The sequence below is a fragment of the Erithacus rubecula genome (genome assembly GCF_903797595.1).
Source record: "Erithacus rubecula genome assembly, chromosome: 25".
NCBI lineage: Eukaryota > Metazoa > Chordata > Aves > Passeriformes > Muscicapidae > Erithacus > Erithacus rubecula.
Window position 1 is genome coordinate 2,602,772 of NC_136677.1, and position 23,953 is coordinate 2,626,724.

At 47.4% G+C, this 23,953-nt stretch overlaps 1 protein-coding gene across 3 annotated transcripts in view; it reads left to right on the forward strand.

Annotated features, from left to right (window-relative positions):
• GRIK4 (glutamate ionotropic receptor kainate type subunit 4) overlaps window positions 1–23,953 on the forward strand; it is a 188,393-nt gene that overhangs the window by 130,123 nt on the left and 34,317 nt on the right. For all 3 annotated transcript variants that reach the window (XM_079326570.1, XM_079326569.1, XM_079326571.1), the window contains 5 exons: window positions 1,270–1,448; window positions 4,688–4,741; window positions 14,626–14,787; window positions 19,778–19,930; window positions 20,786–20,890. In XM_079326570.1, the coding sequence (XP_079182696.1) occupies window positions 1,270–1,448; window positions 4,688–4,741; window positions 14,626–14,787; window positions 19,778–19,930; window positions 20,786–20,890 (653 nt within the window). The remainder of the gene's footprint in view (window positions 1–1,269; window positions 1,449–4,687; window positions 4,742–14,625; window positions 14,788–19,777; window positions 19,931–20,785; window positions 20,891–23,953) is intronic.

The window sequence follows — 23,953 nt, forward strand, 5'->3', positions numbered from 1 at the left end:
TGGGTTGGAAGGAGCCCTTGACGTGCCCATCCTTATTTTTGACAATTTTTTAATGTTGTATTTTTGCAGTGACCTCCAACTCTCAGCAGAGCTTTTCATGCCCTTAGAAGAGAGCAGCCACCCATCCAAGGGCTGCAAGATCTCCAAAAAAGCTGCACCTTCCTGGGCATTTAATTTGGGAGTTGGAAATGCAAAAGCTGAGAGGGAGGAATAATCCTCCAGTAACCAGAACAATCCCACTGCAGGAAGACAATGGAGACCTTGTCTGGGCCTTGTATTGAAGGTCTTATCTCAAACTCTTAGGAGTTTGGGGCCACTTACTTTTCCTGGAGAAGAGCTGGAGTAGCTACATCACTTCTCCTTCCCTGTTGGACCAAATAACGAGTCCTAAATCCTTTCCACTCTCTTTTTGTGGGAAACAGCTGGAATAGCTCCCTCATTTCCCATTCCTTGCTGGACCTAGAATTGAGCCCCCAAACATTTTATCTCTTTTTCTGGAGAACAGCTGGAATAACTCCATCTTTTCTCATTATTGGCTGGACCCAGAATTGAGCCCCAAATCCTTTTCTTCCATTCTCTTTTTGTGGGTAACTGCAGGAATAGCTCCATCATTTCTCATTCCTGGCTGGACCAAGCACTGAGCCCCAAATCCTTTCCTTCCACTCCCTTTTTCTGGAGAACAGCTGGAATAGCTCCATTTCTCATTCCTGGCTGGACCAAACACTGAGCTCCAAATCCTTTCCTTCCACTCTCTTTTTCTGGAGAACAGCTGGAATAGCTCCATCATTTCTCATTCCTGGCTGGACCAAGCACTGAGCCCTAAATCCTTTCCTTCCACTCCCTTTTTCTGGGGAATAGTTCCATCATTTCTCATTTCCTGCTGGACCAAGCACTGAGCCCCAAATCCTTTCCTTCCACTCCCTTTTTCTGGAGAATAGCTCCATCATTTCTCATTTCCTGCTGGACCAAGCAGTGAGCCCTAAATCCTTTCCTTCCACTCCCTTTTTCTGGGGAATAGCTCCATCATTTCTCATTCCTGGCTGGACCAAGCACTGAGCCCTAAATCCTTTCCTTCCACTCCCTTTTTTTGGAGAATAGCTCCATCATTTCTCATTCCTGCTGGACCCAGAAGTGAGTCCCAAATCCTTTCCTTTGCAGTGCACCAACCCAGAACTTCGGGAACACATCCTGCCATGGATCTTTGTATTCCATGGGAGAACCAAGCCTCACATGAAAGGGGATCTGTTGTTTTCTCTCTTTTCCTCCAAGGCCTTTTAAACCTGGAGAAGCTGCTGCGGCAGTTCCTGATCTCCAAGGACACGCTGTCGGTGCGGATGCTGGATGACAGCCGGGACCCCACCCCGCTGCTGAAGGAGATCAGGGACGACAAGACAGCCACCATCATCGTCCATGCCAACGCCTCCATGTCCCACACCATCCTGCAGAAGGTCAGTGTCCATCCTCTGCCCCTCTCCCTGCTGCTGCTCCCCCCAGGCAGATGCTGCGGGATATTGAGATGGGGAAATTGCCACAGGTGTGCTGGGAATGGGTTGTGTCCAGAGGGTGATGCCTGGAGAGGCTCCCTGGAGCAGAGGTTGGACCATCCCTGCACCACCTTTCCAACCCTCCCTTCTCCTCACTCACCAAAGGTGCACAGAGAAACCTCCCTGCACTGGCTCTGCTCCCAGCAATGCACAGGGAACACACCTGAGGAGTTTTTTTCAGGATTAAACCACTTTTATTCCCAGATCACAGAATATTCTGAGCTGGAATTGATGCCTTGAGAGGCTGACCTGGAACAGAGGCTGGACAGAGTTAAAGGAATAAAGCAGGGATTTATTAAAACACCTTCACAGGATTCACTTTGGGCAGTGCAAGAGCCTGGCTGTGGCTCCACCCAAGATGGACTCAGAGTCAGGAGTTTCACACTTTTATAAGTTTGGGTCCATTTCCATCTTGGGGTTCATTGCCCAATTCCAGCTCCCAGATTCTCTCCTTAATTCCCTGTTTTTTGCACTTTTTGAGGCTGAAGCTGCAACAGTTTCCTTGGTTCTGGGGCTGGGAAAGGATGGTTTTGTGTGACTGTGAGAAGAACTTGTAACACTTTATATGAAGTTCAGAGTCACACACTAATACAGACTCTGAAAAATATGAAAACTAAAACTAAAGGCATCAAGGGAACTGCCAATGATGGAATTTCCAGTGATGGTTTAATTGCTCTGAGGGGATGTGTTTGCTCTCCACAAGTGGTGTTGCCATCAAATGACTCTTGTGCCTCCTTTTCCCCCCCTCCCATTATGTGTCTAACTTTTTCCTTCTTTTCATTTTTATTGTCTTATTAACCGAGATTTTATTTGAATCCTGTTTATTTTTAAATGGTCTCTGGCTGCAGTTTCTAGCTCTTGTTTTGATTTGCTTCAAAACTGAGCAGTGGCTCCAGATGGAGTAGAGTTTCCCACATCCTGGAGAGAACAAGAAGCACAATCCTGAAGGGAGGCAGGATCCAAGCAGGCATTCCACACTGTCCTGGCAGTTTTGTCACAGAATGTGTCACCCAAAGGCCTTGCCTGTGTCAGATTTATCCCTCATGACATACAGCAGGGATGTTTTTATCATTCCTCTCTCCCCCTAAAATATCTTTATTCCACTACATGCAAATAGACAGTTTGGGGGATTTTTTTGGGGTTTTTTTCCCCTTTTTCCCCTGTTGTTGCCTGGCTGCTGAGGGCTTCCCCCTCCTCTGTTGCTATAGTGACTTCCCACAGGCTCCCAGCTGCTTTTCCAGGCACCCACATCTCCCTGCCCAGCTCCACCAGTGAGAAATGGCAGAAATTACCAGCATTTCCCAGTAAAACCCAATTCTTCCAGCTAGAGGACTGCAGGAATGGAGGGTTATAAATAAAGAGCTCCTGATCTGGCAACTTCTTGCACTTTGGGAGGCTGGAAAATGTTTCATGGATAGAGGTGGAGCCAGGGATGGTGGTGCTGAGCATCAGGTGAATCCATGTCCTAATCCACAGGGCAGCAGCAGCAGGAAAAACACTCTGTGGGTTTGCTGGGTCTGTCCCAGGAGAGCAGTGAGAGGAATTCAGAGTTTCTCATCCCTCACCCTCCACAGATGGGCTGGAGACACTTGGATGATTCCCAGATTCCCAGGTTTCTGCTCCCAGCTGCCAGGGCTGGGTGAATGGATGGGAGAGATGCTCTCACTTTGCTGCTCACCTTGATTTACTGCCCTTGAAACCAAACTCTCTGACCTCAAAGTGGGTCACAGGGAGAGCTGGCATTGTCACTGTCCCCAGGAAGGGATGAGGAGGGGGAATTGGTGCCAGATTTTGCTGTGTGGGAGTGAAAAATGAGGTGGACTCCTCTGGGTTCAGAGGACCCCTTGGAGCAAAAGGCTTTGCTGTTTCTGTTGTGTCACCTGGGGGGACAGGGTGACAATGTGCAGCCAGCTCCTTACCAAGGAACAGTTAAAAGACAACAGGAAAAAAGAGAGGTGCAATCCAAGCTTTTTTTTTTTTTTTGTCTTTTCTTCTCTCACTTTCTGTTGTCACAGCTTCTGGGAGGGATAAAAAGGGACTCACAGCAGGAGGTGCTGCCTTTGGTCCTTCCCTCCTTGCCTCCCATTGCTCTGTGTGGTCTGGACTGCTGGGAAAATCTCTTTGCCAGGGTCTGGAAGCTTGATTTGAGACCAGCTGTGCTTGGCAGTGGAACAGAGGCTTCCAGGAGCATCTGTAGATTAATGCCCCACTTCCCTGAGCATCTGTTCCCACAACCAACTCCTTGTGTAGTGAGAATTTTGGGAAAGGCCTTCAGTTATCTGCTCTGTGATCTCTAGAACAGATCATCCCCATGGAAAACTCTGTGTCCTTCTCTCTGTATCCCTGGACACTTTTGCCCTGTTTTCTTCTCTTCCTGTGGCCAGAACAGCCCTGGCTCAATTCTGGTGAGCAGGCTGAGCTCCTGGGTCTCTTCCATGCTCATTAATTTGTGGGATTTGAGCCCAAATCTGACTGATAAAACTGGAAAACCACCAGTGGCTTGATTGTCCTTTTCCTGTAATTCCCAAGAGCTTTTCCTGCCTCTCCATCCTGGTGTTCTGATGGAAGGGACAAGCCTGGAGTCCTCAGCTGCTCTTTTCCCTTGTTCTGTCCCAAAACAGGAGCAAAGCAGTATTCAGACACAAAAGCACAAATCCTTATTTTCCTCCAAAACCAGCAAGGAATTCCTCATCTCAAGGGGTTCTGGAGCTCTCAGAACTGGGGTGCAGGGTCTCTGTGCACCATTGGGGTCTGTCAGGGGTTCAAAACCTGCTTTCCACAGGTGTCTTCCCCAGAGGTTGTCCTTGGATGGATGCACCTGCAGGAGGAGAAATCTCTAAATTCCATCTTGGAATGTCATGGAGAAAGCAGGGATGCTCCCAGGGGTCTGGAGCTGGGTTATTTCTCCCTGTGCAGGTGCTTTGTCAGGGCTGTTGTGGACAGGAGACCCCAGACCCCTTGCTCAGTATTGCTCCCCCAAACTTTAATTTCCCAGGTCCAACCGTGCTGTGTGTTCCATCCTCCCTTCCTGCAGGGACAGATAAGCATGAAAAAGCAAAATGTGGCCCTGGTTCTGCCTTGCTGGAGTGGAGATTGGAGATTGTCAGGCTCTGGTTTAATCTCTTCTTTCCTCTCCTTCACAGGCAGCTGAGCTGGGGATGGCGTCTGCCTATTACACCTATATCTTCACTAATCTGGTAAGGAGTTTTTCCCAGCTTTTTCCTGCCTGAATTTGAGGCATTTTAATGGGAGCTGATCCCCCTGACCTGTGGAATCCTTGGGCAGAGCCACATGTGTTGGGGGGGAAGGAGTCAGGGATGTCACCTGCTGCCTAGAATCAAAAGACAAAACCTTCCCAAACAATATCAAGAATAATAATTCCAAAAGCAGTTCTGTGACAAAAACTTTCTGTGCATGCATGCTATTGGACTTCTACAATTTTTATCAGGTTAATTAATTAATTAATCTAACAGGTACATCTAACAAGAGGCCAGTTGCTCCAGCAACCCACTGTTGGGTCTACCCCATGGAGCTGTTCTGTCTTAAATTTTGGTTCAAAACATAATGTCCTCATTAGAAATTCCTGTTATTAAAACAGACTAACCAGAATTTCAAGAATGTGTTAGGAATGTGTTGGCTTTTGTGGGAGTCCAGAGTATTCCCCTGGCTTCCCTGGGAGGTTTAAGACCCCCCTGGCAGGGTCCCCAAAGACCCTCAGATGAGACCCAGGTGTCTCAGGGACTGGATTTAGCTCCTTGGAACAATTTACCAACATTGAGGGAAGAAATGCAAGCTGCAAAAATAAATAGAGTGTAAATTAGACAGTTAGAATGTAGAATTAGCAGATTTCTAGAATGTTTGTGATAAGGGACATGTGGCCAAGATGGAGAATTTGGGGTGTGGATACCTCTTCCTCCTTCTTCTCCGTGTTTTCCATGCTGGGTGACATGCTGGCACTTTTAGATTGGATGGGGACAGAGCTGGACCATGTTACAAGATTGTATTGTATTGGGAGTCATTTGTAAATACCTAGTACATAATTTAGACTATAAAAGATAAGCTCTGCCTTTCTCAGGCAGATTCTGCCTTGGATGTCTGGCCAGCAGAGCCCTGTTCACTGGACAAAGCATTCCTGAGATCAGAAACAATAAACAACCATGAAAACCCCTAAGAACAGCCTCCTGCAGTCTCTCATCAGCATTGGAAAGAGCTGGGGTCCAGAACACCTGCATGTCCCCCAGAGGTGATCTCAGGTCCAAGGAGACACCTCAGGCTGTGACATTTGGCGTCCCTGGGTGGGCCACAGCCCACAAAGGCTTATTGTTCTAAAATGTGAGAAAGGGCAAGGAAATTATTAAAAACTCTACAGCTATATTAAAAAGCTATGAGGCTACAAATATATGAAACATATATAAAAAGTTAAAAAAATCTTCAGGCATCCTTCCTGCAAAGCTGGGAAGGGTTTGGGGGGTGGAAAATGATTGGTGCAGCATCCAAAGGCAGGAGTTGAGGACATTTGGACAGGAGCTGGTGCAGTGAGATGTGCAAGTCTTTGGGAAGCTCCAGCAGATGGGGGGCTCCTGGTTGTCCTGATTTGTGGGGATTTCCCTGTGTGAAAAAGGCCAGGGATGAGCAGCTGGAAGGCATCACAGCCCTGTGCCCTGAGACAAAGGAATCAATGTTGAGAGCAGGGGATATCTCCAGCACAGTGGTTTGGCTTTATCACCACAAATAAAATTAATGAGGGCATTGTGTGGTTGAACCCCTCAGTGTTGTGCTTGACAAGGAGTGAGGCAGCAGGGGGGGAAATCCAAAATAATCATCAGAGAAGCTTCTCCTGCTGCCATGGGGTGTGAGGGAGGTGCCACCAGGAGAGCAGAACCCAGCTGCTGGTGCTGCTGTGGGGCTGCTGGAAACCTGAGGGGTTCAGTGGAGCTGCCCCCCAGCCCAAGTGATTCTCTATTCTCTAATTCCTATGAATGTTTCTGGCAGGGAAGCCGAGAGCTGAATCACACTCTGTGTTTGGGTGGGAGACAGACGGGAAGGGACGGAGCCAAACGTGTGGGAGGGAGCTGGAGAGGAGAGGAGCAGGGGAAGGGGGAATGGAGGGGTTGGGAGCAAGTGGGGCACAGGATGGAGAAGGGATGAGGGGAAGGAGGTGTCAGAGAGAAATTCAAGGTATAGAAAAGGCCGTGAGGCTCCTGCTCAGTGTTCACTCCTGCATGACAAATTCACTGGTGCTGTTCATCCCCATGGAATGGGCAGCACAGGCAGAGCAGGGGATGTTCCTGCAGGGACATCCTGTACTTTGTGCCCCAAACCACGGTGTCACTGTGCTGAGGGACAATGCCACCCCCACCAAACCTGCCCACAATGCCAAACCCAGCCATCCCCACTCCCAGGAATTATTTCCAGTGCTCCCAACAGCTGCTCCTCTCCCACTTGCCCTTCCCAGCCCATCCCCAGTCCCACAGAGCAGGGTGTGCACACAGGGAGGGATTTCCACCTGCACACCCCCAGCACAGCAGAGCCTGCTCCTGGATACTGCTCAGACAACAGAAACAACTCTAAAAATGAAACTCCACCCCAGTCCTGAGCATGGGTGTGATTAAGCATTTGCTGGAGATGAAATTTGCCTTTCAAACCCATTCATCTTGTGGAATGCAGCAATGGCAGGTGAGACAGAAATGAGTTTTGTTGCCATTCATTCTCTCCGGGTATTAATCTGTTTATCCAAGTTATTTTACCATGTTGTTCAAAAGCCCAGCCCTTAGCAGAACTAACTGGATTTTTGGCAGGGATCATTATGGAAAGGTGACATCAGACAAAACCTGGGCAGATGGAAGAGATGTTTAAGGAAATTAGTAATATTTAAATGGGGTTTGGAGATGGGAGTGAGCAATTTAGGCTCATAAATCTGGAGGGATTATCAAGCTCCTAATGAACCCTCTGAGGTTCTGCAATCACTGCCTAATAGAAAAGATAAAATCATAGTGAACTACTGTCAAGGGGAGCAAGCAAAAAGATGGCTTAAATGGAGAGAGAACCCATCAGGAAAGGGAATAGAGAGTCTGTAGAGCACTGAGCTGCTTGGAAATGGAAAAATATCTCAGGCAAAAAAGAAAAAAGGAGGAGAAAATAGGATAAAATGCTGAATTAAACACCTGCCCTGCAGCTCTAGAGGGGAATTCTGTTTCTGTCTTTTAGCATTAATTTTATTTAATAAGCACATCCCAGCCGACAGCTCGTGGTGTGCTGCAGCTCTGCTCTCTGTGAGTGCTGGAGGAGGGAATTCTCTGTGTGCTGGGGCACAGGAAGGGATTTTGGGGGTGAAGACCCCTCTGTGCCAGCCTGGTGGCTGCAGGGAGTGGCACCAATGCTATCCCAGGAGAGCAGCTGAGGAGGAACCCCCAGGCCCTGACGCATTTTCAGGAGAGCAGAGGCGAGCAGCCCCAGTAAAATATCAGTAAAAATATCCACAGGCTCCTTTCCCTGTGTGCAAATTCATTATCAGCCTCCTTCAGCCAGCTCCAGGGACCTGCTTTTGTCAGCAGCAGCAGCCTGGCCAATTTTCCAGAAGTCCTAATGGAACTCTTAGGTCTGGTGTATTTGTCTTCCCCACATCCATCACCTGTATTTGGAGCTCTCCTGTCCTTCATACCCTGGCAAAAAAAAAAAAAAAATCCCCATCCAACCCAAATTTCTCCCTGGAATCTCCATGTGGTGATGATTCCCTTGCTCTGGGGATTTTGGGAGGGATGAAATTGCCTGAAGAGGTGCTGGGATGATCTCAGAGCTGTTCATCATCCCTTCCCTTCTCCTTGGGTCTCCACAGAGCTCACAGCCATGTGAGGGAGCAATGATGTGCAGAATAATAGTAATAATAATAATAATGATAATAATAATAATAATAATGCACAAATAGACCATTGCAAGCAGACTGCTGTGCATTGAAGAAAATGTTCCTTCCAGCACTGGAAATCCCTGAAATCAGCAGCACAGAGTAGGAGGGGTGTTGGATGCCTCCAAAACCCCACGCTACAATTAATTCTTTTAGCTTGTTAATTCTGTGTAGCTTGTTGGGTTTTGTCATTTTTTCCCCTCTCTCTGTTTAGTTTTTTTTGTGCTTTTTTTGGTTTTTTTTTTACACAACGTCCAGACCTCAGGCTGGTTTTAAATCTCAAAATATTTGTCAAGGCGATTAAATGGGAATAATTGAAACAATTAAAATGATTACTGTAAGGGGGAAGGTGTAAAGGAGGTTTCCCAGTGCCTTAAGTCAGGCAGGGCAATTCACTGGGTGCAGTTTTGTTCCCTGACAGAATTGTGTGCAGGTGTTGCTGCTGATAAAACAGCTGTCGTGTTCAACTCCCACAGACCAGATAAATCAGTTCAGGTTGGGGTTTTTTTGGGTTTTTTTTTTTTTTTTTTTGCCTTATTTCCTGCTTTCTCTTCTTTCTTTGGTGATTTATAAAGAGGTCTTCATACAGGACGAATTGTCTGCCTGGAACTGGAGCTGGAGGGGAAATTGGTGTCTAAATCCCCCAGAGAGTGTCACACATCCTGCAGGGTGACAGGATGATATCAAATCAGGCAGAGGGACAGGGAACTACAGATTAGGCTTTGACCAAGGGTTAGGTTTTGTGAAATTACCTTTCTTTGGTGAAATAATCTTATTTTTTTGCCATGAGCTCCAGCACAGGCTGTGGTGTTTGCTGCCAGGGCACCTCCCTGTCCCTTGGCCAGGTGAGGAAGGCACAGCCCTCATTCCCCTGTGACAAATGTCCCCTCTCAGCCCAGCCCAGCCCTCCTGATTCCCAGCAGCTGATGTGAAGTGTTCTGGAGAGCCCTGATCATTGCTGGGATTTATGGATCATATTTCCAGTGGCATGTGGTAGCAGGGCAAACAAATCAGGTTTTTGCAAGGCTGCCAAAGCAATTTCTCCTCGTTCTAGTTAGCATGAGGGAAGGAGGATTTAAACAAAGCACTTTCACTGCCTGAGCCTTCTTTACTTTCTGAGCAGATCCCTGTGCTTGATTCCCAATTTTGGGTAAATGATTCTCTCAGATACACCCCAGCCCATTTGAGGTGAGGGAAAAAATCTCTCTCTTTCCCTCTGCTCTACTTCCCACCCCTTTTTTTCCAAAAGCTGCTTTTTTTTTTTCAGATCCTGACATTTAGCACTTGACCTCTTTGAGGATTTGTCTCCCAGTCTCAGGCTCCCTGCAGAGAAGTTGAAGTTTGGGCAGTGTATTTCCCTACAAGTGCTCTTGTTTGAAGAACAGCCTCCAAAATTTATCAGCTGGCCTTGCATGAGGAGGTTCAAGACCTGTAAGGCATCCAAAAAATGCTTTTCTTGGAAGAGAAATCCAATTATAGATATAAATATGGTTCCTCTAAATTATCCCTGAGCTCACTGAGGTCACTGCTTCTCTTTCCCACCTGAATGGCCAACTAGCATTGCCTTGAGTAGATCCACCCCATCCACTTACCCACTCAAATTGTTGCTCTGATGACTTTTTTCCACTTCTTTCCCTCCTAGAGAAATTGATTTTTACATGTGGCCCATTAGAAACTTATTGACTCTGTCGATAGTTTATAAATAAATGGAGCCTTTCAGGAAAACCATAGAAAGCACTTAACATAATATTGTTCACTTGAGTAAACAAATAAATGTGTTCTGAGTGGAGCTTTGGGATGATTTACAAGTTTGGCAGCTCAGCTCTGAGGGCAGCAGGATCCAGAGAGGAAAAGGCAGGAATTTTCCCTACCTCTAATTGAGGTGGTTTGGTGATTCTGGGGACAAAATTTGGTCACTGTGGCCAGGGAGTGAAGAAGTGACTATTGCAGGGTTAAGTTTTGGGTTAAGTGTTTTAGTTCTGCCTTGGGGAGGGGATCCCTGGAGTTCTGTTTGCCCAAAGAACCTGCTCTGGGATACTTTATTAACCCTACAATGTGAATAATGACACACACTGGTGATGTCACCAGAGCTGGCACTGCAGGTTTGGGTCTTGCACAAAAGCTGCCAGGAAATCTCAGGATGGACATTGAACTTTGGTTTGGAGAGCTTTTCTGAGCACCCAACACTCTGGACAAGGTTTTGCCAGAGTGAGGGTTTAATAGAGAAATGGAAGCCTTGGCCCAGTGTTCTTTCCCATTCCACATTAAAAAAAAAAAAAAAAAAAAAAAAAAAAAAAAAAAAAAAAAAAAAATTAAAAAAGAGAGAGAGAGAAGGAACAGCACAGAGTGTCCTGGTCTGGTGTGGCTGCCCCTGATCCCTGGCAGTGCCCAAGGCCAGGCTGGATGGGGCTTGGAGCAGCTTGGGATAGTGAAAGGTGCCAGGGAGGAATGAAATGCTGCTTAGTGTCCCTTCCAACCCAGAGCATCCCACGGTGCTGTGTTTTTAAGAGCTCTGCTGCCAGATATCAATCTCTTGCTGTTTTTTACTCTGCACCTCTGTTTCCTCCTCTGTATTCCAGGCATAATAACTCCAAGGCTGTTGGAGTTTCCCTGGGGCAAGGCAGCTGGGCTGTTCCACACTGCCCCAGGGCCAGAGTGGGGTGTCCCAGGGGCAGGGCAGGAGGGACAATTCCCCCCAAACTCAGGGTGCTGCAGGACCCCAGGAGCCAGCTGAGGTGGGAGAGAGCTTGTGGGTGCAGAATCCTGGTGGGGATCAGCTAATTCTCCATCCTGACCTGCAAGGTGAGATTTGCAGTGAGGAACACCCTCCTTCCTGGTGGCTTTGTGTCCCTAATGGAACGGGGACTGTGTCCTGCATCATAACCTGATCATAACTCACACCCAGCCACGCTGAAAAATCCAATCTCACGGCTTCAGGATCACACAGCTTGGCTCTGTGGCTTTTATCAGCCAGGTGCTCCCAGTGCCCTTGGTGCTGGGGTTGCTGCTGTGAGAGTGCAGGTGGAGGGTGCAGAAAGCTGGGGAGTGACTCCATCCTCTAATAACTCCTCCAGCAGCATCTCCCAGGGAAGCCCGTGGAATTCAATTAGCTAATGTGTGCCTAGCACTCAGAAAATATAGCATGCCACAGAATTGCTAAGTGTTGTTATTTAACAGCACACATTTCCTGGTTGCAGCCCTGTAGTAGCAGTCAGAAAATCTACACTGTAATTGCCTGCTGGTGCCTGCTGCTGAATTTGCTGTGAAGGGAGCAAAGCCTGGGGATTTTTCTTTCTGTTAAAAAGTTCATTAATTTTGGCTGCAGATCCTCCGGGTCTAATTTTTTACCAAGCTTGCTCAAAACAGAGTATTGACATGTGGTGGGTGTTTTAAAAAACAGAGTGGGGGAAAAAGGGGAAGGAATTCAGGCAGGCAGCATTTGTGTCCCTGAAATTCACCTTGGCCTGATTCCTGGTGGTCTCCTCTGTGCCTCATGTTGGACTGAGATTGAGGGCCAAGTTTTGGGCAAACAAATGTTAACATTTCCTCCAATGTAGGGAGAGGCATAAACACAACAGTGGAATAGCAGGAAATGAGGGAGCTGCTGTTTGCACCCATCTTTTTGATGAAAACCTGTGGTTACAAAGCTGTGTTTGCACAGGTGGGGGAGGCTTGGAGTCCCCTCTTAAACAGGATGTCAGAGTTATTTTCCTAATGGCACTTTGCTGTTATTGCATTGGGAATCTTGCATCCTGCAAAAGCTCCAGACAGCACTGAGGATGAGGAGGAGAAAAAGGCAGCTGGGGAAGTGTTTATGTAGGAATCAACTTCACTACATCTCAGAAAGAAATCTTTGGCTCTCTACCTGAAAAAAAACCCCTGAGATCAGGGGTTTTCCAGCCCTTGTCCTGCCTGTGTTTGCCTCTTGCAGCATGTGAGGAGGGCAGGACGGGTGGGAAATCAGCTGAGAGGTGCAGGTCTCGAATAGCAAATGAGGTTTTATTTGCAAAACGTGGGTTTGGAAATGTCAAGCGTGGTGAATGAGTGTGTAAAAAAGGAAAAAAAAACCCTAACAGATAGGGATGGGAGCTGAGCTGGGAGTATGGGGATGCTCTCACCCCTTTGCCCTCTGCAGCAAAACCCGACCTTACCAAATCTCTCTTATCCCAGTGCAAATGAAGTGTGTCCCCCTAGGGTGGTTTATCTCCATCTCATTGCATAGGCAGCTCACGGCTCATTTCCTCCTGACCCTGCTCTGCTGCCTGCTCCCTGCTCATCTGATGGAAAGGCATTTAATGGCCAAAGATTGGAGCTGGAGCAGAGGGAAGGGACAGGCAGCAGTGGTGGAAGGGGTCGGGTACAGGCCATGCCACCCCTGTGTGTCACAGAGCTGATGCTTTATGGAGGTGACAGACACAGAAATGGGGTTTTCTGCAGCTTGCCTGGAGAAAAGATGGATATGGAGAGGGTTGGCTGGAGGAAAAGACCAGAGCTTGCACAAAACAGCCAGTGGTGATGGGAGCTGGGCAAAGATGCTTTGAAGGTTTGAACCAGAGGAAATTTTTGGCTCTGGGGGAGCCTGTCGGGGTCTGGCTGTGGTTGTTTTGCTTTGGGGCAGGGGTGTGGAATTTACCCAGGGAAAGTGGGAAAAGATCCCTGCAGGGGGCTGATTCTGACCATGGCACTCAGCCAGTCAGGGCAGCTGTACCTCTGGGTTCAGCCCTGTGCCAGAGCCTGGCTGGGGTGAATCTCACCCCTGCCTCACTTTCCCCACACCACTTCATTCCCTCGACCAGTAATTGCCTATTTAAAGATCAGAGCATAACAAAACCTTCAACTTCAAAAGCTTGGAAGTGTTTTCAGGGGGGAAAAGGCACAATAAATAAATAAACACTAATTTCAGCTGCCCTGAGGCTGGGGCAGGCTGGCATGAGATGAAACCTTGGATTTTGTGGTTATTTTGGTACAAAACATCTCCTTTTCCTCCTGAATGTCCCAAAGCCAAGGGGCCAGTGGGGCAGCTGTTTGCTTGGTGCCCTGCAGGATTTTCCTCGAGGCTCTGGCTATGGGGAGAGAGGATTTTACAGAGGTTTAACATCCTTCCTGCTGCTCTGCCTGCAGCCAGCATCTCCTCAAGCCCAGCTCCTCATTAACCACCTGCCCTGGTTGCTGGGGCTGACAGGATGCTGGGGGTGAATGGATCACCTGTCAGCAAGGCAGGGGAATAATATCATTCAAATGAATCAATAGCTCACAGGCAATTTCATGTTACCCAACGTTAACGTGTCCAAAATGTGCTTCATCCTGGGTTTGATCACATTCCCATGGGTCTTGGCCAGGCTGAAACAGCCTGGTAAGTTTGGGAGATTTACAGGAATTGCTCCTGCGTGCCCAGCAAGGATAAAAAATGTCTGGACTTGCTGGAATCTCATCCCCCAGGGAGCCCAGGGACAGCTGAATCCGTGATGGGCATGCAGCAGCTGCTGGAACTGTCACTCCCACCCTCTCACTCCACTTCAGCAATTAGCAGAAGAGAAATTAGTGAGGAAAGTGCCATTATTCCCTGCTAATAGGACAAGGAGGGCTGGACTCTTCCCCAGGTTTCCATGGATGTGAGGAGCAAAACTGAGCCCTCAGTTTTTGATGAATTTTTTTTAAATGTAGCTGTTGTTATACTTCTTACCACTTGCAGAAATTCAAGAGGAGGCTCCCAACTCCAAAACTCAGTCAAAGCACCCTCCAAATCTCCCCAGGGATTTAGGGTGGCCTCTCCTCCTGGCAGCTGGCAGCAGAAAGGAGCAGTGCAGCATTGGGGTTTTTAGGATTAGGTAGAATTCAGTTCTTCCTAATGTGGGAAAGAACTGATTTACTTTAACAGTTGAAACTTGGTGTCATCAAATTGGATGTGGTGATAGAAGAGCTTCACTCAGCAGGTGAGTGACACCCTCTTTGAAGGATTTTGGAGGTTTTTTTTTGTGGTGGAGTTTGGCCAATAAAATACTGCACTTGGCTGATATCTTCATTAAAAACCTCAATCAAATCCTGGTTAAAACCAACAGCTGGATGGGTTTCCCATCCAGGGTCTCACAGCTTCCATTCCCTTGCAGGGCACTGAGTGGGTTTGAAGCTTCAGTGCCTGTTTCCCCCTCTAATCCCATTTTTTTTTGGGGGTTGCTGTAGGAGTTCTCCCTCCAGCGCCTGGACAGTCTGCTGGACGACAGAGTCAACATCCTGGGCTTCTCCATTTTCAACCAGTCTCATGCCTTCTTCCAAGAGTTTGTCCAGAGCCTCAACCAGTCCTGGCAGGAGAATTGTGACCATGCTCCTTTTACTGGGCCAGCTGTAAGTAAAGTCCATTCCCATCCCCCAAAATCTCCCTGAGCAGGGAACGGTGATAGACCATGAAAAAAAAAACCTTGTGGGAAGAGCTCCAGGATGGTCCTGAGCAATGCAGGGGTAGAAATTCTGGTCTCAAATAATTTTTAAAAAGTTATTTAAATTATTAAATGATTTAATAATTTAATCCTATTTAATCTTGTGCTAAAGGGCTCAGGGATATCCCCAGGCTGCTCTTGTAGCTCAGATTGGATTTTGTGGGGAGATGTTGGTCCAGGAATGGGAAGGAAGAGCCAGAGCAAAGCATTTTTATTAAGTAGGTAGGAGAGGACTTGAACTCTCAATCTGTGACTTACAAAGGAGTTTCCTGATGTGGAAAACACCAAAATGACCCTGAAAGTCAGAGCTGCCCAAAGGACCTTGGGGTGCAGAGCTGTGCAGAGCTTAGCAAAGCTTCTCAGTGCAGGACTGGGAGCACAGCTTTAAATTCAAGCCTAACCTTGATTTGGAGTGTATTTCTCTGTGGGTGCAGGGGATGATGCAGCTCTGATTTGGTGTTTCCCTCGGGAATTTGCCCCTGTGAGTTTAAACTCCAGGAGAATGGCTCGTGGTGGGGGGGTTGTGGCTGGCAGATGCTGAGGGCTGAGCTGTGCTCTGTGCTCCAGAGGAATGTGCACATCACCACTGGGGTATTCCCCAGGGATTCTCCACCACTGCAAAGCAGATTTGCCACATCAGAGCTGCAGCTAGAGGAGGGGAGAGAGAGGAAAATATCATCAACTGAACCCTTTGCATGGATTCTAATGAACTCAGAGCCCCCTTGACAAGCTGAGCTGCTGAAAACCTCCTTATTGTCACCACAAAGGGATCTTTAAGAGGCAAAATAAGGAGATTTTTGCCCTTTGTGTTCACATCCTTTGGCTTGACTTGAGCTCGTGTGCCTGGGACCATCCTGCTGTCCCTCCCACCCAGAGGCAGCTGCAATCAGCTTGCCCTGCTCAGTCTCCATGGGATTTCTACCAGGAAAATTCCTTTTTGGACTGCAGGAGCTGTTGAGAGGCATTAAAAACAAATTTCCTCCTCCTAGTGCAAACAGGAGCCAGCAGGAGCCAGCAGCAGGTGTGATGGGGAAATGAAAATTCTCATTTTAGGTTCTTATCCTGAATTGTCTTGAGCATCCAGCATAACCTGTAGGTGGGAAGGTGAGAGATAATGCTTGGGGGGAATGGAATTGTTCAAGATGCCATGTGCCAGGTGATGGGAAAAGGATTTGAGGGTAGGGAAGTTAGAGAGCAGAGGTGAAATATTCCCAAGCAGAGTTTATTTTGTGTGTGAGGTGAATCCAGGACTTTTCTTCCTCTGCTGTTGGAAATCTGGCAGGGAGCATCTCCCTGTGTTAGAACTTCCCCTTGTAGCCCTGGGAAGGAATTATCCCATGGGATAACTCATCCTAAAGAGAGAAAAGGAAGCTCAGCAGCTGGAAGTGACAGGAGGGAGGTTTTCTATGAGCTGCAAAAATCCCAGGGCATTGTTGCTGGAGCTGAGGAAGCATCTGACAAAGGAGGAGAGAGCTGCCTGCTCTAATGCCATTCTCATTAATCACATTGCAAAGAAAGGAAATCAGAGAAAATCATTCAAATTACAGATGGCTAGATTTGGTAATTAGAATTTAGGCTAAAACAGATGTTTGTAATTAAGTGTTTATGTCATTGAATAAAATCCAGATTGCAAAGTCTATTTCACAGGGTTTTAATGGTTTTAATTCTCCGTGTTGGGTTTGGGGGCAAAGATACAGCTGATAATGTTTTAGAGAGGGAAGAAAACCCCACATGGCAAAACCCAGAGCAGCCAAACCTGTTTGTGTTTCAGTGTCAAGAATTGTCATGAATTTGGCTTTGGGGATTGAAGGAAGTCCCCCAAGCCTCATGGATTTTCCATGGAGCTCTGATATTGCAGAGGGGCACAAAACCAACAGGGCTCTGCACAAATCAGATGGTGCAGGCAAGGGAGAGGATCAATTTGTTAGCAGACAAATTGGCTTTTTTTGTGACAGAGGGACAAAGCTGTGGTTTCAAATGAGAATATAAAAGTAGTGAGAGGTTTTTATAGGTGACAGGGGGAAAGTTGAGGATGGTACAGGAGGGCAGTGACAGATCCCTCTGGCTTGGAGAATATTCTAAAGGTCTCTTTTCACTACTTTGCTGAAGGTTATGACCTCAAAACTTTGTGGTTTACATCTGTTCCATGCAAAGTCAGGCTGCAGGGAAGGGATTTCTATTCCATGCCATGAAGACTTGATCCTGTGCATCTCCACACCCTCCCCAGTATTTAAATTGCTTGAAATCATAAAGGGTGCTGACAGAAATCCTAATGAATTTTCCAGAGTTCAGGAGTAAAACATTCCAATCAATAATGTCAAATGCTTCACTGAGATCTACAAGTCTCTTGCTCACCAGCTAATAAGGGATTAACTGCTCAGGGAAAATGGAAATGGAAACCCAGCAGGAGAAAATTAAAAATGCTGTGCCAATATTCTGATTTGGTAGGAAATGGGGGAAAGTCTGGGATGGCAGGGGTTGTGCTTGGTCTTATAACTGTTTCATTTGTCCATCTGATGTTAATATGGTTCCTGATTCAGGAAAGGAATTGCTAATCAGGTGTGACATCCTGTAACCTGAATGAGGTTAAGTTCATAATTAAAATTAAGTGCATGGAAAGAGCTTCATGGAACAGGGGCTGAGGACAGGACAGGCTGAAGGAGCCTGGTTAGGGAGAGAATTCATATTGAAAGGATAAAAGAAGGGTAGGGAGAAGGATTTATCTTCTTTAAGAACCTTTGGAAAAAGCTTTCCAGGAAGAGAATGTTTAGGGCAGCCTTAGAAGGCTGGAGGAGTGAAAGATCACTGGTGCTGTCACAGCTGGGGTTTGGGGTTTTGATGCCATCAGCCTGGAATCCTGCCTTTTAATTTAGGATGACTTGTAGGTTCTGAAGGTTCTGTGCTGCTTTTTAAGTGTCTAATCCCTCACTAGTGTGGTCAGTGAGGTCTCACCACTGGTCTGAGTGAGATCAAGCAGGGTTAAAGCCAAATTAGCAGCAGAGTGGAAGCCCAGGGTTTGTTGGGATCATTGAGCTGGGCAAGATTGACCCTGCAGGGCTACTGGCAGCAAGGAATCAACCTGGGCAGGCTCTGGGAGGAGGAGAGGATGCAGAAGCCACTGCAGGGCTGGAAGTCAAAGCCAGGGTGAGGTGAACAAAGCAGCTCCAGGCTGGAGACTGAACCCTCTGCCAGGAGCTGGGATGGGAAGAGGATGCTCTTGGAAGTATCCACGAGGAAAATGCAGCCTTGATAGTAATGAGCTGCAACGGCTTAATTCCAGCAGAGTCAGGAGGTGACAGTAATTAAAAGTGAAATCTCAGTCGCAACACTGAGCACGAGGGAGAAAATAGCTGATGGTTAACGAGCCCAAAACCATGGAAACTGCTGTGCACGGGTGAGAAACCGGGTTTGTGAGGTTTGGTGGACAAAGAAACCTGGGCAAAGACAACCAAAGGCAAGGTGAGCAGGAGAGGGGATGGGCTCTGACACTCTGGATGTTCCCTCAGCAGCGCTGTTCCACAGGGAGCTGGAGGTTGTAGTGAGGGATGGATGAAAGGCAGGATTTGGCTGCTGGACAAGCAGATCCAGCAAAACCTCATCTCCTGTGGGTCTGCCTGTCAGAGAGGTGGTTGGAGAAGACCTTGATGCAGCACAGTTGAGTTTCCTTCTGTGAAAGTAGGCATTGGATCTCAGGAGCAATTTCCCCTGGGAATTCCTGCTTCTCTCAGGAGCACTTCCCCCTGGCCAGCAGATTGATCAGAGCCACCACAACGCTGAAAAACCTCCCTTGATTAGGAAAGGAAAACTGCAGAAACTGAGCTAGAAAGGATTGGGAAGGAGCAAAGACGAGCAGAGACAGAGAGATGACAGCGATGGATGAACCAAGAGGGCTGTTCTGGTTTGAAGGACAGGTGTCTGCCAAAAAGGGCAGAAGCTTCTCTTTGAAATGGAGAATGTAAACCCCCTCCCTCCAAATTATTATAATTTTGAAATTAAGGAGCTCTCAGGCAAAGATATGGGAATTAGGAATAACAGTTCTTTACTAGGAAAATTAAAATAGAAATACAGTATTACAAAGAACAATCCCAAACCCTGCCAGAGTCAGAATCCAAGCTGACACCCGTCAGTCAGTCAGGGTGGTGGCAGCAGTCCCATTCAATGGTGGCTGCATCCTCCTGCAGTGGCAGATGTGGTTCAGCTGGAGCAGTGCTCCTGGAGAAGGTGCAGTTTCCTCTGAAGCTCCAGGGATGATGTGGAAAGGTCTGGTTTTCCTCTGGAATCCAGTGGAAAGAAGGTACCTTGGTGTCCAAAATGTCAGTTTTTCTCTGGGTAGAAAAGGCTTGGCTCCTCCTCTGGCTGGAGCATCTCCCAGTGGGATGATGGAATTTTATCAGTCATGCACTGGGACTCACTGGCCATGAACAGGAGATATCTCCTGGAGGGAGGGTGGGCTGTGGGAAGATAAAGATGATTGTCCCAGCTGGTTTAAAGATGGCCCATTAGCAGATAATGTGTGCCAAGGAGATAAAGATCACTGCCACACCCAGTTTTAAACAATGGCCCATTAACAGGAGATATCTCCCACAGGGATAAGAATCGCTGCCACACCCAGTTTTTAACAATGGCCCATTAACAGGTGATACCTCCTGGATGAAGGGTGGTTCATGGGAAAGATAAAGATGATTGCCCCAGCTGGTTTAAAGGTGGCCCATTAGCAGATAATGTGTGCCAGGAGATCAGGGACACTGTGATACAATACACATTTCTGACCACATCCTGCATTGCAACCCAAGACACCAGCACAAAGAACATCCCAGCTGAGCCCAGGCTGTGCACAGAGCACTCTCCAGCCCCAATTTCTGTGTTCCAAGCTGACTTCTGCCTGCCTTTCCCCCCAGCTGTCCTCAGCGCTGCTGTTTGACGCGGTGTACGCCGTGGTGACGGCGGTGCAGGAGCTGAACCGCAGCCAGGAGATCGGCGTCAAGCCCCTGTCCTGCGGCTCGGCACAGATCTGGCAGCACGGCACCAGCCTCATGAACTACCTGAGAATGGTGAGAGGGGGCTGGGGGCTCTCCTCCCCGCCAGCAGCAGGGCTCTCATTCTGCCCAGGCTCTTTGTAGGCAATGAAAAGAGAGATCTGAGGGTTTGGGTTGTCACCGGCCTTGGAATGACATGAAACCTTCCCTTTTTCAGGCTTTGCTGCAGAAAATTCAATTTATTCATTTATATTTTTTTTTAAAGTATGAATGTTTCTAAGTGATTTGAGCTCTGACTTGAGCAGATAGGGGATCATGCAGTACAATTGCTCAGAGCTTAAGGACAAGATGCGAGTTCCCATATGGGTCTGGGCTCCTTTGAACCTAAAATTGTCATTTCTGGAACCAAACAAGGGAACACTCTGAAATTCCATCCTTGTGAAAGAGTTGTAGTTTGTGGCTCCTCAGAGCTGAGGTGACCATGCAGCAGGAGCAGGTTTCTGAGTCTGGGTGTAAATGAGAGAAGGAAATTTTTATAAGAGTTTTTTATTTATAAGGGATTTTTTTTCCCCCAAAGGAAAGCTCAGCTGAATGTGAACTTTGCACCACTTTGACCCATTGTTTTAAATTTCACCTTTAGCCAGGGAGAACACAAAATCCTCCAGCTCCCCATAGCTCTGCTGCTCAGAGATCCAGTGATCTTGGGATGGAGGGAGGCAGTGAGAGGATGTGGAGCTGGTTTTAGCAAAGCAAGGAAATCTGGGGAGTCCTGCTGATTCCCTGCTCCTCTCTGTATCTTTTCTCCTCTATCCAAACTCCAAAAACAATCAGGATTGAGCTAAGAGGGTTGCTGCTGCTGCTGGGAGTGTCTGGGGGGTTCTGGGGTGGGGCAGCCTCGCTGGGCGCTGTAACTGAGTCTCTCTTGGACAGGTAGAATTGGAAGGTCTCACCGGCCACATCGAATTCAACAGCAAAGGCCAACGCTCCAACTACGCCCTGAAAATCCTGCAGCACACCCGAGCTGGCTTCCGGCAGGTGAGAGCCTGGCAAGGTGTCCTGGCTGTGTCCTGGGCTGGGGGGAGCCTCTGGGGACCAAAAGGGGCTGTGGACCCTCCTCATTTGCCCCACGAGGTGCTCAGGATGTCACCTTAGCTCTGGATGAGCAAACTCAGCGTGTTTGACTTCATCAGGAACTCACCTCAGTGTGTTCTCAGACCCCCAGAGACCTTAGGCTCCTACTTCATTGGGTAATCTTCTAAATAAGCAGAGCAGCTTATAGTTAAAAAGATTATCTATTACAAAGTACATCTTATTGCAAAGCACATCAGTCTCAAAAGGCAATGGCACAAAGCAATGGCAAGAGCAGATGGCTAAATCCCTGGCAAAGGCCAAAGGCTAAAAGCACCAACTCTCCCCAATACAAACCCTTATATAGGATTTTTCCAACAAGCAAAGATACAAACTCAGACCACCATTTCTTAACCTGTTGGAATCCCAGTTTTTAACACTCCGGGTTACATATAGACCACACACAACCTGCCTTGTTCTATCTGAAAAATGTCAGCAATATTCTTACTAGAGCTCTGTTATGTCTCAGTCCTGTCTACAGCTGTGGGGCTGGAGCCTCTTGCTGAAGATATCAGTATATTTCAACCTTCACTAGAACTCACACTGCTACTGTGGAATCTAAACCTTTCACTTACTAAAAGCATTAGAACTCACCCTAAAATTACTGACTTCTGCTTAAATATCTACTTTATGTGTGAGTGGCTTAATATACTTCAATCCATCCAAAGGCTTTTATTCAATCCCTGTACCTGATTTCTCTGTGAAGAATTCAGAGAGACCCCTGACTCACTGACTCCAACACTCAGGATAATTTGGGTTTGTCTCAATCTATCAGGGTCTGGCACAGTGAATCTCTGACCTCTCCCAGGTGCTGATTCAGAGCAGGGAGTCTGTGCTAGGTACAAGCTCACACTCATCACCCTTTAGTTCTTAAGCTCGTGGCTGCATTTGCTTAAAATTGCTTGCTTGGGGAGAATTTTCTATGAAATGGGGGGAAAATGGGTACTGTGAACCTTTTCAAAGTGTTTCTGAGAAGGAAAGCAAATGGGGCACCCCCAAATGAGGAGCTCCCCATCCTCCCTGTGAGAAGTTCAAGCTTGTTTCACTCTCACTTTGTGGTTCCTCTCTAGCAGGTTTGCTGGGCTCACATTCATTTACTTTTTGTCTCAGTGCTCGTGGGTTCCTCACAGCTTTCCTCTGCCCACAGATCACCGAGCAGATTTCATTAAAATCATTAATTTGAGTGGTATTTCCTCATCTCACACTTTCTGCCCCAGCCATATTTTCTGGTTTGAGCTTGAAGTTGAGGATATCAGACTGGTGAGATTACATGACACAAATCCAAGGAATTTGCTGATAAATCCAAATCTTACTCAGGAGGAAAAAAAAAAAAAAAAAAAAAAAAAAAAAAAAAAAAAAAAAAAAAAAAAAAAAAGGGGGGGCTCATCTGTCTTGTTTCCCTGCTGACAGCTCCACTGCTGCCCTTTTCTCAGATATTTCCACTTCTAGGTGCTGGCAGAGAACAAAAGCTATTGTATCCTACCCTCACCAACAGAGCATTTTGGCACCAGGAGCCCTCTCCTGGCCTGGCAGCAGTGAATTTCAGCCTTGGAAAGGATGTACCTGCCAGTTCTTACCTGTCAAGTGACAGCTTGGCTTTGATGCTGCCTTTCTCTGAGCGAGCAGGGGGATCAGGATGGCATTTTCCCCACAGAGATCTCTCACAGCATCAATGCCCTTTTAATCCTCTCCCAAACCCATCACCCTCTGAACAGAAGTGACAGATCCAAGCCCATCTGCATTAATAAGAGCAGAAATTCAGCTGGATTCGGGGAGGAAATGCTGCAAAGCTCCCTGTGACAGCTTTGGGTTTGATGTGTTTGAATGTGGCAGGGGCTTCACGTTAAACTCACAGGTCCTCTTGGAGCAGAGCTTCTCCCAGGGCTCCACACGGAGCTGTGGCTGCAGCCTGATCTGCCCTGAGACTAAAGGCTCATCTCTTCCCCACAAACCTGCTGTGACAGGAGAAAACCTTTTCTGACCTGTTGGAGCAGCTGGGTAAATGAGGAGCTTTGTGTCTGTGAGATGCCCAGGAAAGCTGCACTGGGATTAAGCTTTGAAAATTCCCCATCAGGCTGCAGGGGGGATGGAACACTTCAGCCACAGGGAAGAAGTGCTGGAAGGACAGGGCAGCCCCTTGGGGTGGCTGCAAACCCACCAGGGTTTGTGATTTTTATAATTTTTTTTTTAGAGCTGATTTTTATAAAGCTGCTCCTGTGACAGCTTTTCTGCCTTCTCTCCCTTTCTCAGGGAGTTTTCCTGATCCACAGCAGTGCCCAGGGGGGTGTCAGGGCCCCTCCCAGCCTACAGGAGTTTGTTGAGATGAGTTTAACAGGGAAGAGCATCCCCAGAGAGCTGTGAGAGCCATCAGGCTCCTGCCCAACCTGCCTCTCCTCCACCTTCCTGCAAAGGGAAGCCAAAGGCAGCTCTGCTGTGCCACAAATGGTTATTTTCTTGTTGTCAGCCTGACTTCTTTTAATGAAAAGGACTAAATAAATCATTAGAAATATTTTAATTAAAGGAACAGAGTAAAGAACAGGCGTTCACATCCTGGAGACAATCTTGTTCCCGAGGGTTGTATTAACTGATTTGTTTGAAACACTTCTGTTCCCTGCTTAGTTTTAACCAAGCTCATTTTAACTCTGCCTATTCCTCTCTTCCTCTCTTCCCCTCTCTCCTTCCACCCAGTGAAGCCACAGGGACTTCCAGCTCATCAGCTTTGATGGAGAGTTCACCGAATTTTGAGGCTGATCCAGCCAGCAAGCAAATTAGAGACACTTAGATTCTCTAACTTGCTGCTGCTTTTGGGCAAGGAGAGGCAGGGCTTTTTGACATCCAATTTTTAATACATTTATGTAACGCACCAAACATGTCTTTTCCTGATTTAGCTTAACCAGAGGAATTTTTTCCACAGCCATATGAGAGCTGCTCTCTCTGCTCACAGGATGCTCAATAAAGCACAGGCTCATT